We start from the raw sequence: 15913 nt of genomic DNA on the forward strand, positions 1-15913 counted from the left end.
CTTTTAAAGATATATTTTCATCCTCTTTATTATTTTTATCATCATTTATATTTATATTCATTTGGTTTTCTCTCAAACCATCTACAATATCTTGAGGAGATAGACATTCTTCTTTATTCTGGACAGTTTGACAATTCAACCATGTGTCAATGATAGTATTATCCAAATGATCACCAGATTTATTCTCATTAAATACTCTTTGAAATTCTTCAACAATATCGGTATGTGCATCTTCTTCAATTTCATTGTTGAACTTTAAGATTCAGTTATATATGTTTGGATATCTGGCCACAGCTGAAATAAAATAAATTAATTATTTATATTGGTATGATTTTTAAAATTATTTTAATTGAATTCAATTAAATTGAAAATATAAGATTTATGTAAATTAAAAATATGAGAAAATATTATTTTTCAATCAACAAATTTAAATTAATGATTAAATTATCATCATCAAACAATCAATGAAATTAAAATAAACAATTAAATTAAAATATATTACATAAAATACTCACAGACTTCCAAGACTTTGTTATGGTTAATTTTGTCACCATGTCCTATGATCCAGCAAGCCAAACAATCACTTCGTGCATTGTGATGCTTTTTAAGACCTCTGGCACAGTCTTTTATTTTGCCAGTTCTTGGACAACAAACGCCATTAATTTTTACGATAAATTGTTTTCAAATTTTGTAAGCACCCTTGATCCATTGGTTGAATTATAGATGTAGTATTTGGTGGCAAAAATATTACTTCTATGTCACCACTCTTCAAGTTTGAACCATGGGCACTACAATTGTCAGCAAAAAGAATAGCTTTTATTGTTTTTTTTTTGTTTTTCCAACTTTTTACTGACGAATGGCACAAACTCATCGTAAAACCAACTGGAAAATATGTCAGTGGTCATCCAAGCACTTTTTTGGCTTTTATAACTCACTGGAAGATTGTTCAAGTGGTCTTTTATTGCACGTGGTTTTGCATATTTTCCAATGACAACTAATGGCAGTTTTATTGTACCAGATGCATTACTACATGCCATAGCTGTTATTCGTTCTTTTTGGATTTTAAAACCAGATGTACCAACTTCTTCTTTAGCAGCTAAACTTCTTCTTGGCATTTGTCGATAATTGACACTAGTCTCATCAGCATTGAATACTTGATCCGCAGTGAGACCCTGATCTTGAATTATCTGGTGAAATTTATCTCGATATTCAGTCGCAGCATCATAGTCAGCTGATTTTTTTTCACCACATAAAGTGATGTTCCTGATGTGGTGTCTTTTTTTCCATTTATCAAGCCAACCATTACTTGCCTCAAATTTTGTTGATGATCCTAGCTGTTGCCAAAAAAAAAGGCTTGAGATTTTAAAAGAGGACCACTTAATGGTGCGCCCGATTTTCTTTGCTGTTTAAACCATGACCATGTTGCTTCATCGACCAGTGGATTTTCTAGTTGACAAAGACGTTTAGTCTTGTTGGCTTGAAGAGCATGAACCTGTTCCCTTTCAATATTTAATAATTTTTCATCGTTTTTCCAATTGCACAAAGTTGAAAGACTTATTCCAAGACATTTGGACATTTCAGCTGGTGTTATATTTTTTGTTGTCATCTGATTTAAAACATCAAGTTTTTCCTCAACACTGTAACTTTTTCTTTTTTTTTTTTGATGATCTGACATTATTTAATTTTAGGTTTAAAAAATGACAATGAACTTTTTTATTGCAAATTATTTTGTGTTGATAAATGAATGTTAAGGTGTTACTCGAGTAAAGTCAAGATAGTTGGAGACTAATATAATCATGAAAATCGATTCTATGCAAAAAAATACATTTATTTATCACTTTTTTTTTGTCCTAGGTAACTTTGTTTATTTATAATAAATTCTTAAAGTTGCTATTTTTTTCGAGGTTAAACACGGTGAGATAGGGAGATTTTATTTTTTTTTGAGTTCAACTTAAACTTTCATATACGACTAAAAGTTTGAGAATTTCCAAAAACTATCAGTCTGTAGAGGAAAAAAAGACGAATTTTTTAGTTAATTAATAATTCTCAGACCTAAAATATTTTGTTTATACCATTAAAAAAACAACATGAAAAAATGGTTTTTTTGGTCATTTTCATAAATTATCTCTGTGACTTGGCAACGTCGATAAAATGGCGGAAGGCGCGTAAATTCAAATGCAATATGTTTATGGAGTTCAGTATAAGCAACTATATCTTCTCACTATGTTTAACATGCGCTATCTTTGTCACGCATTCAGTATGACAACTTTAAAAACAGGGCGGTGTCGCCACGATTTTTACGAATTTTTAGAACTATAAATACGATAAAAAAAATATTAAAAAAATATTAATGGGTTCTTGAAGCAATTAAAATTAATATAACGTACAAATTTATTCAATAAATCTATATTAATGACCGAAAAAATGTGATTGAAATTAAAAAATTTTTTTTTTTTCGAATTTGGTATACCTGACTCTCTCCAATGTAAAAAGATAGGGCTTAGATTTTAGGCCACGCCTCTAAAAAAACACTCGAGTAACACGTTAAATATTATATATAAAGATATAAATGACAATAATTAATAAATATGATAATAGAAAAAAAATAATGTAACAGTAAATCAAAAATATGTGCATATGTAAACAAACATCACGTGAAAATACAATGCCTGTGTGTGTATACGTGTATTATCTTGCCGCACATCGTGTTGCGCATGCAAGCACACGGATACACCACCACATATAGAAAACGGGAATTGTGAGGGCAAAGTTTCTCCTTCATCCCTCGTCAACTACCGTATTCAGAAGTCCCTTATAGAGAAGTTCTACTGTAATCCTAAAGATAACATAACAACATGTATGGAAAATTTAGTAAATATAAAAACTCTTCAAGAAGAAATACGTATTGCTCGACCAACTGGTGATGTTGATTTTGTATTCAAAAAATATTGTGATAAAAAACCACAATTTTTAAGATGTATTACACATTTTATGGATAAATTATCACCATGTCTTGAACAAAGTGAAAAAGATAATCATCAAACAGTTAATACAGTTATGGATTCATTGTTTGATTTTGTATGTTAATCCAAATGGTTTACGTTTTGCTAATATTTATATTTATAGTAAATTATTATACTAACGAAAATATCGATATTCAGAAAAACTACTGGAACGACTTGAAAATATAAATTATCATAAATTTTCAAGCAATGATCAAGTAATTCCTGTTGAAGTAGCAAAACCAAATTCATTGTTTATATTTGATGACGTTGCAACTGAAAATCAACAGCCAATAAAGGATTATTTTTCAATGGGACGTCATTGTAATGCTGATTCGTTTTATTTGTGTCAATCATATGCTCGAATTCCAAAGCATTTGATTCGCGATAATATTAATTTCTTAGTTGTGTTCCCTTGTGATCAGCTAAATCTCAAACATATTTGGCAGGATCATGCAAATATTAATATGGAGTATAATAAATTTCTTCGGATATCTATCAAGTGTTGGGAAGAGAAATATTGTTTCCTATGTATTGACAAAGATCACAATATAAATGATGGAAGTTACAGAAAAAATTTTGATTGTTTTATAAATATAAATAACGATACAATTTGTTAAAAAAATATTAGTTCAAATCCTGTTGAATCAACATGCCTCTCAAGAAGTAAGGACTGTCAAAAGAAGCAAAATTCCTTGAAGAAATAGAAAAAGTTAGAGATGTAATAAAGAAGCATCAATTATTAAAATTAGGGAAAGAAAGCATATCTGAAACTGCTAACGAGTACTTAAAACCAGTCATCGGACCACTTGAGAATATAGCTGCTAAAATCACACCGATAATAAACAATAAAAGAAGCAAAATTAGTAAAGACAACACATATGATTCTGAGAAAGAAGAAGACAGTATCATTTCTGATAGAACGCATTCAAGTAATTTTAGAAATATAAACACAGAACAAAATCTTAGTTCTAATGAGGAAACAGAGGTTTTCCATGATACTATTGAAGATCTACAACTGATAGAGCAAGAGGCTGATGAAACAGGTCTTAAAAATGATTTGACAATTCAATATTTGAATAAAATAGATACTTTACAATGGGATAAAGATTATGGGGTTAAAAGAAAAAACAGTGGATAATATAAAATTGGAAACGCTGAATTACTATTCGAAAATGATCATATGATTGTTGCTGATGAAACGTATGGAATAACCCAAGGACTACTGGAATTATTATTTATGAAATCCCCAGAAAAAACTAAAGTCACTCAAATTGATGAAAAAAATTATGCTCAAATTCTTCTCAACTCAAATGCACATTTAAGGTATAATCTAAAAATAAGGTAATTCTAAAAATACAGTGAAAAATTCAGCATCACAAAAGTATATTACATTTATATTGCCTCACATGAAGAGTACACAACATCATGGTTCCGGTTTACTACCAACAAATATGATAATTCAAAGTAAAAATCAATCTAAAGTTAATTATGTTTATTGGGATGATCCAAACGAGCTTGTTGATCGTTTGAAATTGCTGGTTGCTTCACGAACAGCTGGCAATCGAAGTCACGATAATGAAATCATGTCAATCATTGAAGAACTAAGAGAAGCCAACATTATACATTAAAATTAGTTAAAATTCAGTCATCATACTACTCTCAATGAAACATGACTGAATTTAAAAGAGACATAGTATGAGAGCTTCATGCACCAGCTCGCCGAAATTTTCCAAGACGTAAAGTTGATATTCGAGATAAGGATGAAACTTGGCAAGCTGATCTTGTTGACATGATTGAATACTTATCTGTAAATTCTGGATATAAATATATTTTGACTATTATTGATATTTTTTCAAAGTTCAGTTGGGCTGTTGAACTCAAAAGCAAGACTGGAAAAGAAGTATCAGCTGCAATGGAATCGATATTTAAAAAAGGACGAGTTTGTAAAAATCTGCATGTGGATCGAGGAACAGAATTTTATAATTCCATTTTTCAAGCGATTTTAAAAAAATACAATGTTCATATGTATTCAACTTTCACCCATATGAAAGCATCAATAGTTGAAAGATTTAATAGAACAATTAAAAATAAATTGTACTTTGAATTCAGTTTACAAGGTACTTATGAGTGGGTCAAAATATTACCAAAATTAATTGGACAATATAATAGCACGAAACATCGTACAATCAAAATGGCATCAGCAAAAGTTGTTGGTGACAATATAAAAATTTTAAAGCAAACTGTATTTAAAAATTTAACTCAATATTATCAGAAAAATGAATTTAAATTAAATGATCATGTTAGAATAAGCAAATATAAACATGTCTTTGAGAAAAATTATAAACCCAATTGGACAACTGAAATATTTAAAATTATAAAAATAAATAACACATCTCCAGTAACATATAAACTTGAAGACTATCAACAGAATCCAATTGAAGGGTGTTTTTATCAACCTGAATTACGAAAGTAAAACATCCTGACGTCTATTTAATTAAAAAAATTATTAAAAAGAAAGAAAATAAAATATATGTGAAATATCTGGGATTTGATAATTCACACAACCAGTGGGTGGATCAGTCAGCTTTGTAGTAAATAAATAAAGAAATAAATAAAGACTTAATTCAATAAATAAAATTTTTTTTATTTCAATCATATTACATTGTTTCATTTATTTAATTTTATTTCTAATTTTTTTTTGCGTAACCCCAAGGCAGAGTATAATTTTTACCTTCAATAAGTTCTCTTTTATCATCATTTCAACTTAAAGCTTACATTAAGGTTGGCGAAATAGTCATCCTGGTGGAGAAAAATGCTCCGTGTACCAGTTGGCCACTCGGACGCGTGATCGAGGTATATCCAGGAGCTGACCAAGTGGTCAGAACCGAAGTCGTGAAGACGCCCAATGAGACCTACACCAGATTCGTCACATTGCTGTGCCCGCTGCCATTCAATGACGTCACACCAGTTCCAAACTAATAATTATCAATCTTTTGTCTTTTGTTATTATGTAATCTGTTACAGGAGAGATTGGAAGCAATAATAATAATAATAATAATAATAATAATAATTAGGATGTTGCTCTGTCCCAAGTGGAAAAAATATATTCATTGGAAATATGAAATAAATTTATTTTATATTTAGAAAAAATTTAGAAAAAATATGAATTAAATTTGAAATATATACAGTTTTGGACATACTCAAATTAAATTTAGAAAAAATTTAGAAAAAGTTCAATTTTAGTATGTCCAAACTTGAACATATTCTAAATTTAATTTATATTTGTTCTAAATCTTCTCTAAATTTTTTTTTAATTTACTTTTAGTATGTCCAAAACTGTATAACTATTAAATTTAATTTATACTTTCATTAAATATAAGTTAAATATATTTTTTCCACTTGGGGTATAATATACTAAATTCAGTTGATCATATTATTATGTAATTCTTTTAATCTAGAGTCATGATATTCTGCGCTAACATCATAGATCAATAATTCAATCAATTAGATTCTCGATTTTTCAATTAGAATTTTCCAGAATTTTCATGTTGAGGCCCAGAAGCTGGTTAGCTTCCTTGACCTTTCTGCAGTTAGTTGCATTCGCAGTCTCGTAGCTTACGTATCTCTCTCTTGTCACTTGCGCTGACTAAAAATCAACTTAGATAAATTAATACTTCAATAAAATAAATTCAAAACTAATTTAATAAATAAATTAAACAATACTATAAAATTTAAATAGTAATTTAAATGACAAAAATTAAAATATAGTCAAGTCCCCCAAGGTGCACCCTAAGTGTTCCGTAGAATTTTTTATTTCTTTTTTTGTTGTTTGATTTGTTTTTTCATTTTGTTGTAAAATAAATGACTTTTTTTTTTGTTTTGTTTTATTTTCTAATATTGTTTATTTCTGTTGTTTAATAAAAAAAAAAATAAACGACCAAAAAATTTCAAAAAAATAACGTAAAGTCTACAGATGAAGCGTCATCGATTGAATCATTGCCGGATCTGATCCGTCAATATTTGAAATTGGGCCCTGTAGAAAAATGGCACTATCACAACTGATAAGGGCCAAAAATTGAAAATAAATACGATGATTGCTTTTGGGAAAAAAAAAAAACATAAATTTCATTTAACATCAACTAATTCGGTTTGGCGGTCCAAAAAATATCTTGCAAAAACAAATTCTGACACTACATTTTGTTTAATAAAAAAAAAAATAAACGACCAAAAAACTTCAAAAAAATATCGTAGAGTCTACAGATGAAGCGTCGTCGATTGAATCATTGCCGGATCCGATCCGTCAATATTTGAAATTGGGCCCTGTAGAAAAATGGCACTATCACAACTGATAAGGGCCAAAAATTGAAAATAAATACGATGATTGCTTTTGGAAAAAAAAATGGAACCTAATGGGCTTCATAGAAGCCAATTCGATTCATAACTTTTATTTTTATCGCAAAATAACAAAAAGTCACACGAAAAGTGAAAACATAAGTGTCCTACGGAACACTAAAAATTGAACGATAACAAATATAAAATATTATTGTGTTGATTATTTAAAACATCTATCCTGAAATCATCACTAGATATAAATCCCTTAACGGGCAATATATCCAACAATGTTTTCTTTACTCCTTTAGCTTTTTTATGACGTTTTACATTATTGATACAAGTCTCATTCTCAACTAGAAATGGATATGCTTTCGAACGTAACCCAACAAATTCCTTCATAATTTTCTCATTGCATTCATCCTTCATAATACCTGGTACTTTTTTATTTTTTTGAGGAATGTTATATCGATTATTTAGAGGGTAATCAGATGTATCAAAATTTCTACATTCTCTACGAATAAACTCATAGAGATCTGGTGTAAAAATCTCTAAAATTGCACTATCAGTATCCATATATACAAGATTAATATTATCTTCAAATTCCTTTTTTATATAATTATAATAAAAATCGTAAATGACTGTTTTTGAAATATCTAAAATAGTAAAACCACCATATATTGGTTTATCAAAAAGGATACTCAATCTTTTCATTTCAACAATAACTAAATCATCAATAATGAATGAGCTGTTAAAATTAGGTTTCGATATCAAAGCTCTTTCCCCACCTTGACCACCATATCTTGATACTAATTTAATTATTCTTTGTGAAAGTGTTGACTCCAACATTTTACCAAAACAAATATTAATTAATGATTTAAATAGATTTTTAGCAAAGAGTGATGTTGCCTTGGTACGTAATTCAGTATTTAAGTCAATATATGGTTTTAACCAAGCTCGTTGTTTGAATTTTGAAAATCTATGTACTTTTTTAATTCTCATCCTCAAAGATACGTATTGTTTTAAATTTCTATAATGAATCACATACTTTTCTTGAGGATAAAGAGTTGCTAATAATTTTGGGCATTTACTTGTAGATAAAGGAGGTATTTGTCGTTCTGGTGCCAAAGGTGCCCTATGTTCATCATGAAGCTCTACTGGATAGTCCAGATCTGTTTCCAAAATATAGCCCCACTCAGCATCATCCCCAATAGATTGTAATGAATTATATCAAAGTTCTCAACCCACTGAAAATTACCTACTGGAAGTGTAGAAGTCATTGCATAACCATATAAATTGTTAACATCAAAGTACATTAAATATGAATCTCTAATATTTGGATTGTATTCTTTCATATACTTATTGTTTGCAATGACATGACGATGTGAACATTGGGATAAGCCACCTCTAATACCCCCATCAATAAACGATAATTTATCAGCATCTATTAATAATTCCAACTCAATCTCTGTATATTTAAACATTGTGTTAAAACTCAACCCTGCGAGAGTGTAATAATGAGCTGGATCTAAGTCATAGGTTTTCAAACAAAAATATCTAAAATTTTCAAATATATCAGCTAAAAGAAGAACATCTGTACTGTAACGTGACATGTTACCTTCTCACTCAATTCTAGAATTTAGTTCGGGTCGAGGATCAACGAATTATTTTAGATAAAGGGGGGGATAGTAAATTTTTCTCTACGACGCTAAAACTTACCGGAAAAACGTCACTAAAACTAACCAAATAACCAAATAGACGAATAGCCAAATAAACAAATACCAAATACTAAATACCAAATAGCCAAATAACCACAATAATCACGATAGTCACGAAAATCCGAATAATCCAATTAATCCAATGATATCTATTGATGTTGATCCGTTCCTGAAAATATAACTCCAAAACTAAGTTGAGGGGTTTGCCTGGGTCGTTCAGTATGCTGGTTCGTGGAGAGAGGGCCGAGTAAAGAATGTTAAAATTAAGTCACTGAAAAGGTAAAATCAAGGGTAGCACAATAAATTACTTGACAAGACAATAATTATGGCACACAAACAACAAGATTATTTATTATAAATAATAAATAAAAACAATTTAAGTATCAAAATTAATATTAGTTATAATGTTAAGTTTTATCAAAAATTATAAAATAATATTTATTTGAACACAAATATAAACGTTATGAGACCTGACTTCAAGTCATGGTCTTAACAAGAAAAATGATATAAAAAAAGAGTAATTAACGAACTAATAATTATCGAAAAACGAAGCAAGGCTGACCAACAAACTATACATGAAAAATAAGGGAAATTTTCAGGAGAGGATGACTTCTGCTCCTTGGGTTTAGGTATGGATGACTCCAATACCGGGGTGGGGAGAAGACTATTCGAGATTCTGGGATGGCTCCTCAAGAACCTCGAACTTACTAGTCGGAAGACAGAAACCGAAGTGTCTTTATCCAGCTGGATCGCCAGCTTGAATAGCTCGAGAAATTTCCCTTTCCCCAACAATATTCCCCTTCTTGTTTGACCAGCCTTACCCGATAATATAATAATAATAAAATAACATAAAGTAATAATAATAAATTATAATTTTAAGGTGGGCGAGTGCAACTCGTCACAGTACGGAGACATAAATCTGAGTATTCTCCCAGATTTATATAAATTAGATTCAATTTAAATACTCTCCATACATTGCAAGCATGAGCATAATCATCATCACTCACATGCTCTTCATTAAGTTGAGAATAAAAATCAAGTTTTGAGAGCAATTGTTCTTCATCAAATTTTTCCGAACAATCAATATAATCATATGGAAATATACCTTTTTCATTTAAATTGTTCCAAATTTTCACAATAACTACGACTTATACTTTTATCATTATCCTCTAATTCATTCGCCAGTGTACTTATTGAGCTGGCCATGAATTTATAAGAGTCTATAATACATAATTTAATCCTAGTACCTTTAACACGTTTAGTGGAGCTTATGTAACTTTCCTTATTTAAAGCCAAAAGATCAAAATCACCTGGAAATTGTTTTTTCAATGCTTTAATTATAAAATGACTATCATAATTACTGAGACCATGAAACACCACAGCTATTATGCAAGATGTCTGATAATTAAGGTTGCATCTGAAATAATAAATTTTTATTCTAAAATAAATAATTTAAAAAGTAAAAAGTAAAAAAAAAAAACGGAAAAAATCGGGGAAAAAATAAAAATAAAAAATTTTAAGAATTAATTAGAGTAATTATACATACGCAACATGGGCGGATCATATGGCACTTTGTTGCATTAAAAAATTGCAATTCTTCATCAAAAGTAAGATTCATCGGTTTGATATTTTCTAGTATATTATCAACATTGTGTGACAGCTCTTCAAGTTCTTTAATGAACCATTCAATGCAATTTTTGTCTCTTTTTAATTTAAATTTAGAGAGCGTATTATCGTAAGAACATTTAACATAATATGCTACACTGTTTGGAATATGTTTTTGTTTAATTGTTTTTTTCAATGAATTATTAGAATTATCTGTTACTTTTTCTAATATACTTTCTCGACATGCAGGATTGTGGGAATCAATTGGTTTTTTAAAATAGAAATATGATAAACAACGATCACATATAAATTTTTTACCATTATATGCTGAAACTTGTGCACTAATTAACCTAGATAAATTTTTAATGTATGCAAAGTGATTTGAGAATTCACCAAGTTTTATTTGTAATATTATTAAAATCATATTCATCATAATCTTCACCATCTTCTTCTTCTTCGTCATCTGCTGATTCATCTCGGAATCCCTCAACTTTTTTCGCAGGCTTTTTAATAATTAAAAGATGAATTGTTGGATGATTTGATGTATCATTATTACCCAAATAATATGGAACAATCCTTTATTGACGTCTCTTTTTTTTCTTATTTGTACCATTTGAATCATCAACGCTATCACCTCCTTTATCATCAGATTCATCATCTAAATCATCAGTGTTATCAATGCCATATACATTTATTTTCAAATTGTTATTTTTTTCTAATTGTTTGATGTTACACCAACTCATTGGAAATGTTATTCCATCTAGATTTAAATCATTCTTGTATCTTTCATATGAGGTCACTCTGTTTGGATGTGAAACCTTGTGCATGACCTCTAACACACTCCAAATAAAGCAATAATTATCTTTATAATTTATAACGTTTACAACTGATTTTGTTTTTATAATCCAATCAGGCATTTCAATAAAAGTTGATGAACCACCACGTGAAAGTACATAGTCATTTATATTTATTTCCAAATGTAGAATTTCATGCAAGGTCTAGCCTGAACCACGCATTTCTTTCTCTTTCAGATCAGCCTTAAGTATCTCAAAGTTATTTGACAAAATATCATCAAGATTTGATGATTGCAATATTTCCAAGCAATTTCTATAACAAAAAAAAAGGAGAAAAAAATTGTTTTATTCATGAATAAGTATTTACAAGTATTTAAGAAGCAATGATTGTAACCTTACTTTAAAAGTTAAATTTGCCAAATCAAGGCAATTTGTAAATTCTTTGCAGGTGTTGGAATCCAAAAGTTGGAACTTGCTACCCACTAACATTACAAATTTATCTTCAATTGAACAGTTTCAATCACTATTGTTCAAACATTTACATGCAGTAGAGACAGAGGAGATTATGTACCAGTGATTGATTTTCTTTTATTTTTTTTTTTGTTTTGTTTTTATTTTTATTTTTATAATTTTTTTTTAAAAGGATTATGTAAAGTTTAAATAAAAGTACTGTAGCGATTCTCGCTGCCTTATAGGCTCATCAAGACCGATCCAACGGAAATCCTCCAACCAACGACTTCGTTTTTATATTTTATTACTTTAGTATTTCTTTTTGTATATTATTATTATTATTGTTCATTATATTTTCCCCCTTTTTCACCAAGATAGAGAGAGGAGGGATAGCTTGGAGTGGGGACAGCTTGGTAGATCCGAGCTGCTCCGAAATATCTTGGGCTGAACTCGCTCTCTTGGCTGTGGGACGTGGTAAGAGATACACGTTTCGAGATCAGCTCTTGGTTTTACGTAATGTAGGGTACTCATGTGTCTAGCTGGATACTCAGCGGACACGTGGATTTTGTAAGTTAGTTTTGGGGCGTTGTCCGTGTGAATCATGGACAACGTCAAGCATACATTTTTCATTTGATAATTTAGTTTTGTTTAAATAATTAGAAACGCGGTCCCTTTGGTATTTAATTAATTATTAAATTCAAGGTCGTGAGTAAGTTATGTTGTACGTTTTGGAATATTGAGGTTTTGAGAATATGTTTTGGACTTTGAGACTACGTTTTTGTATTTTGGATTTATCATTAAGTTTTGGATAAATAAATAATACGTTTTGGTTTTTGAGTATAAAATAATAATGTGTTATTGTTAATTATTTTGATTTGACTGTAATTATTTTTCTTGTAACTTTACCCGGCCCTTCTACCACAACCAGCACATTGAGCGAGTCTAGCTTCCCTCTAGGCTAATTGTTGATGGTTATTCTGGTTAATTTGTTGTATATTTCGGTTGTTGGGTTTAATTGTTGCTGTTTTGTGTCTTTGGGTATGAATGTGATAAGCCTTTTTCGAGTTTTAGGGCGAATTGAAAACTCATGATTTTAGAGTAAGCCTTTTTTGAGTCTTAGGGCGAATTGAAAAGTACACGATTTTAACAAATAATAATAACAGTTAGTTATTTTGGACTTTGGATTTAGATAGTTTTGTGATTTGAGTTGAAAAAATAAATAAACCGAATAACATACTTGATAATTAGTCCGAGAAGGTAACACGCAGAAATGCCACGTTACAGTACCAATAATTAATTAAATAAATAAAAAGAAAATTAACAAATAAAAAAAAGAAAAAATAAAATGAGAAAAACTATTACTTGTATTCTTTTGTATACCTGGGTTCTGGAAGGCACTTGCCTAGAACATTATTTGTTAAATAAATAAATACAAATAAATGAATAAAAAAAAAAAAGATGTGTGTTATTGTACGCACAGGGAAGTGAAACTTCTTTAGTAATTCTAATAAATAGTAATTCAAAGATCTCTCGTTGCATTAATATATTTTTGACTAGTTGACTTTTTCGCTCTCCTTCCGAGTCAACTATTATGTTCATTCAGTCATTAACAATTATGATAGAAATTTTTAAATTTATTGATTAGTTATAATCTGAAGGTTCTATGTAAATGAAATTCTAATTCAAAAACTTAACACAGAATATTATAATCTATATATATAAATGTGAAAATGAAAAACTTTGTTGCTAATGTTCTCAGCAACTACCGAACCGATCATTGTGGCGGCGCTTTGGTAGTGGGTGCTTTACACTCATACAATCACAGAATATAGTCCCAAATGATTTATCTATTTGCATTTAAACATAATCGAAAAATTGTAAAAAAATTAACAATAATATTAGCTTAGGAATTATCAGGCCGATAGATAAAAAGAAGTGTAGGTCAAAACAAGCTTAAAAATTTTTGTAAATATTCGGTTTAAATGAAATGTGTTATCAATAGAAAATGTGTAATAAAATGAAAATGTTAACGTTCGAAATAATGAAATTCAGTCCGTCAGTACATAATAATTTCTTTGCTGGATAACCTTGGTTTAGATTTCCTATTCTGTTTTGAATGATAATGAAAATGACAACAATATTGTATGAACTTTTTGTTGATTCACGTAAGCTCCTGTTGTAATGTTGCACTCGATTCTCAATGTATTCACTTTTAAAATATTAATCGGGTAGTTTGATTCATATGTTGTGAACGTGCTGGTGATTTTGGTTTTAAAAAATCAATATCTTTTGCACTTGTATTTTTATTATATGTAATTTTGATTCGATATTTTTCTAAGTAAGCAGCTAGATCATCTATTTCATAACTTCCAGTTGGTATTTCAATTTTATCATAAATGTCAAAATATGAAATTATATTATTTTCATGATCGATATTTGGTAATGAATTAAATGATAAAAATGAAATAAGTGCTAACGAATGATTTTTTTCACTTGATAATTGTATAGGTGGAAAGTAATCAGTTTCTAAGACTGAAGATTTACCGGTGAGAGTTAAAATAAACGTATCGTTCATTGTCAAGGTTGATAAATAACTGATTGGAAATTTTCTTTTCTTCTGCTTTTATAGTTTTCCTGTGAGAAATGCGAGACATAAATGTCCACAATTATACGTATTCCAATCTTGATAACGTTTATGATTATAATTGATGCTACCAACATTAAGATAACTGACAAGATCTTTCGGTGGTTGTAAGTTGCCAAAACTATCAAAGTATATTGCTGAATTTTTATTGACTTTTTTATATGCTACCCAATGTGTTCCAAGATTCCTTTTATCATCTAAATTAATGATTCCACACTCTTGTTTCCAAGGTCCATCTTTTGGCATATCATTTCGCATAAAAACTCCACGAAAATTAGCAATTTTTGATTGTTTAGCAAATTTTAATAAATCACCGTCAGTTCAAGCTCTTTGTGGTAGCATCAGTTGAAGTTTTTTGGAGACAGATAAAGTCCCATACCACTTTTATGTGGTGTTAAATAAAGTCCTTTTCCGATAGCAATCGATTCCATCATTTTATTATGTCGCTTATTTTCATTTAATTGTTCTTTACTTGTCTTTACTGCATTGATAGCTTTGACAACGCCAGATGCTCCACCAACTAACCCACCCAATGCTGATATAGCTGAGAAAATCGAGATTAAAAGTGGTAGTGCACCGCCGATATGTTTAGCAACTGGTAAAACTCTAGGTACTGTAATAGCTTTCTTGCCACCATTTGTTTTAATAGCTGCTCTCGCACCGTTTATTGCTGATTTAATTGCAACTGATGAACTATTTGATCCTTTCATTGCTTTTTTTGCTGCTTGTACGATTTTCGAAAATGATATTTTCTTTTTTGTTATTTTCTTTTTTTTAACTGCATGTTTTTTATTCTTTATTAATTTTCCTCCAGTCTTCTTCTTTTTTATTTTTTTATTTTTCAATGAAGATAATGGTTTTTTTTTCTTCGTACATTTCTTTTTCTTTTTCTCAGTAACACAACCCATACCAAATTTCGATTTTACTTTCATTGCTCCAGTAACGAATGTAGCTGCTGCTCTCTCACTTAAACTTGCGTCTTTAGAAAAAATACGTTTAGCTGGTTCACGAGCTAAAATATCATCAGCTGCGTTTCTTGCCTTGATATCGTTGCGATTTTTTGAATAAGCAATATCGTGATTTTTACAGGCTGCGTCTAAAGGATTAATGCCCGGATCTCCTCTTGCTAAACGTTTTTCTAACTTGGTACCTGGTCCACAATATGAATAACCAGGCAGATGGAGTTCGAATGGTAACTTGTTGATTATTTTATTGAGTATTCCTTTTCCACAACGTTTTTTGTTCTTTTTCTTTTTTGATGTATGCTCAATCATAACTTATAACATACTGATTTGCTTTGGTATAAAACAGCTGAATTTATAGGATTCGAGCTCAGTGCTCATCACGATGGAATACCAGAAACAAGCT

At 29.7% G+C, this 15913-nt stretch overlaps 1 protein-coding gene across 1 annotated transcript; it reads right to left on the reverse strand.

Moving 5' to 3' along the window:
* Nucleotides 1–255: 255 nt before the first annotated feature.
* On the reverse strand, nucleotides 256–1606 carry LOC122856434 (tigger transposable element-derived protein 1-like). The gene is made up of 3 exons (XM_044158102.1): nucleotides 1436–1606; nucleotides 855–1334; nucleotides 256–294 (listed from the first exon to the last, which is right to left on the reverse strand). The coding sequence occupies exons 1-3, from the start codon at nucleotides 1604–1606 to the stop codon at nucleotides 256–258; spliced, it is 690 nt and encodes a 229-aa protein (XP_044014037.1).
* Nucleotides 1607–15913: the final 14307 nt, after the last annotated feature.

Source organism: Aphidius gifuensis, linkage group LG5, assembly GCF_014905175.1.
Source record: "Aphidius gifuensis isolate YNYX2018 linkage group LG5, ASM1490517v1, whole genome shotgun sequence".
NCBI lineage: Eukaryota > Metazoa > Arthropoda > Insecta > Hymenoptera > Braconidae > Aphidius > Aphidius gifuensis.

What these genes read in the sequence shown, in the direction of transcription:
- LOC122856434 (XM_044158102.1), bottom strand. Translation starts at nt 1,606, where the DNA reads ATGACAACAAAAAATATAACACCAGCTGAAATGTCCAAATGTCTTGGA. An exon ending in GTCAACTAGAAAATCCACTG is followed by an intron (nt 1,335 to 1,435) that starts GTCGATGAAGCA and finishes TTTTGGCAACAG; the next exon opens with CTAGGATCATCAACAAAATT. An exon ending in ACGATGAGTTTGTGCCATTC is followed by an intron (nt 295 to 854) that starts GTCAGTAAAAAG and finishes ATTTTATTTCAG; the next exon opens with CTGTGGCCAGATATCCAAAC.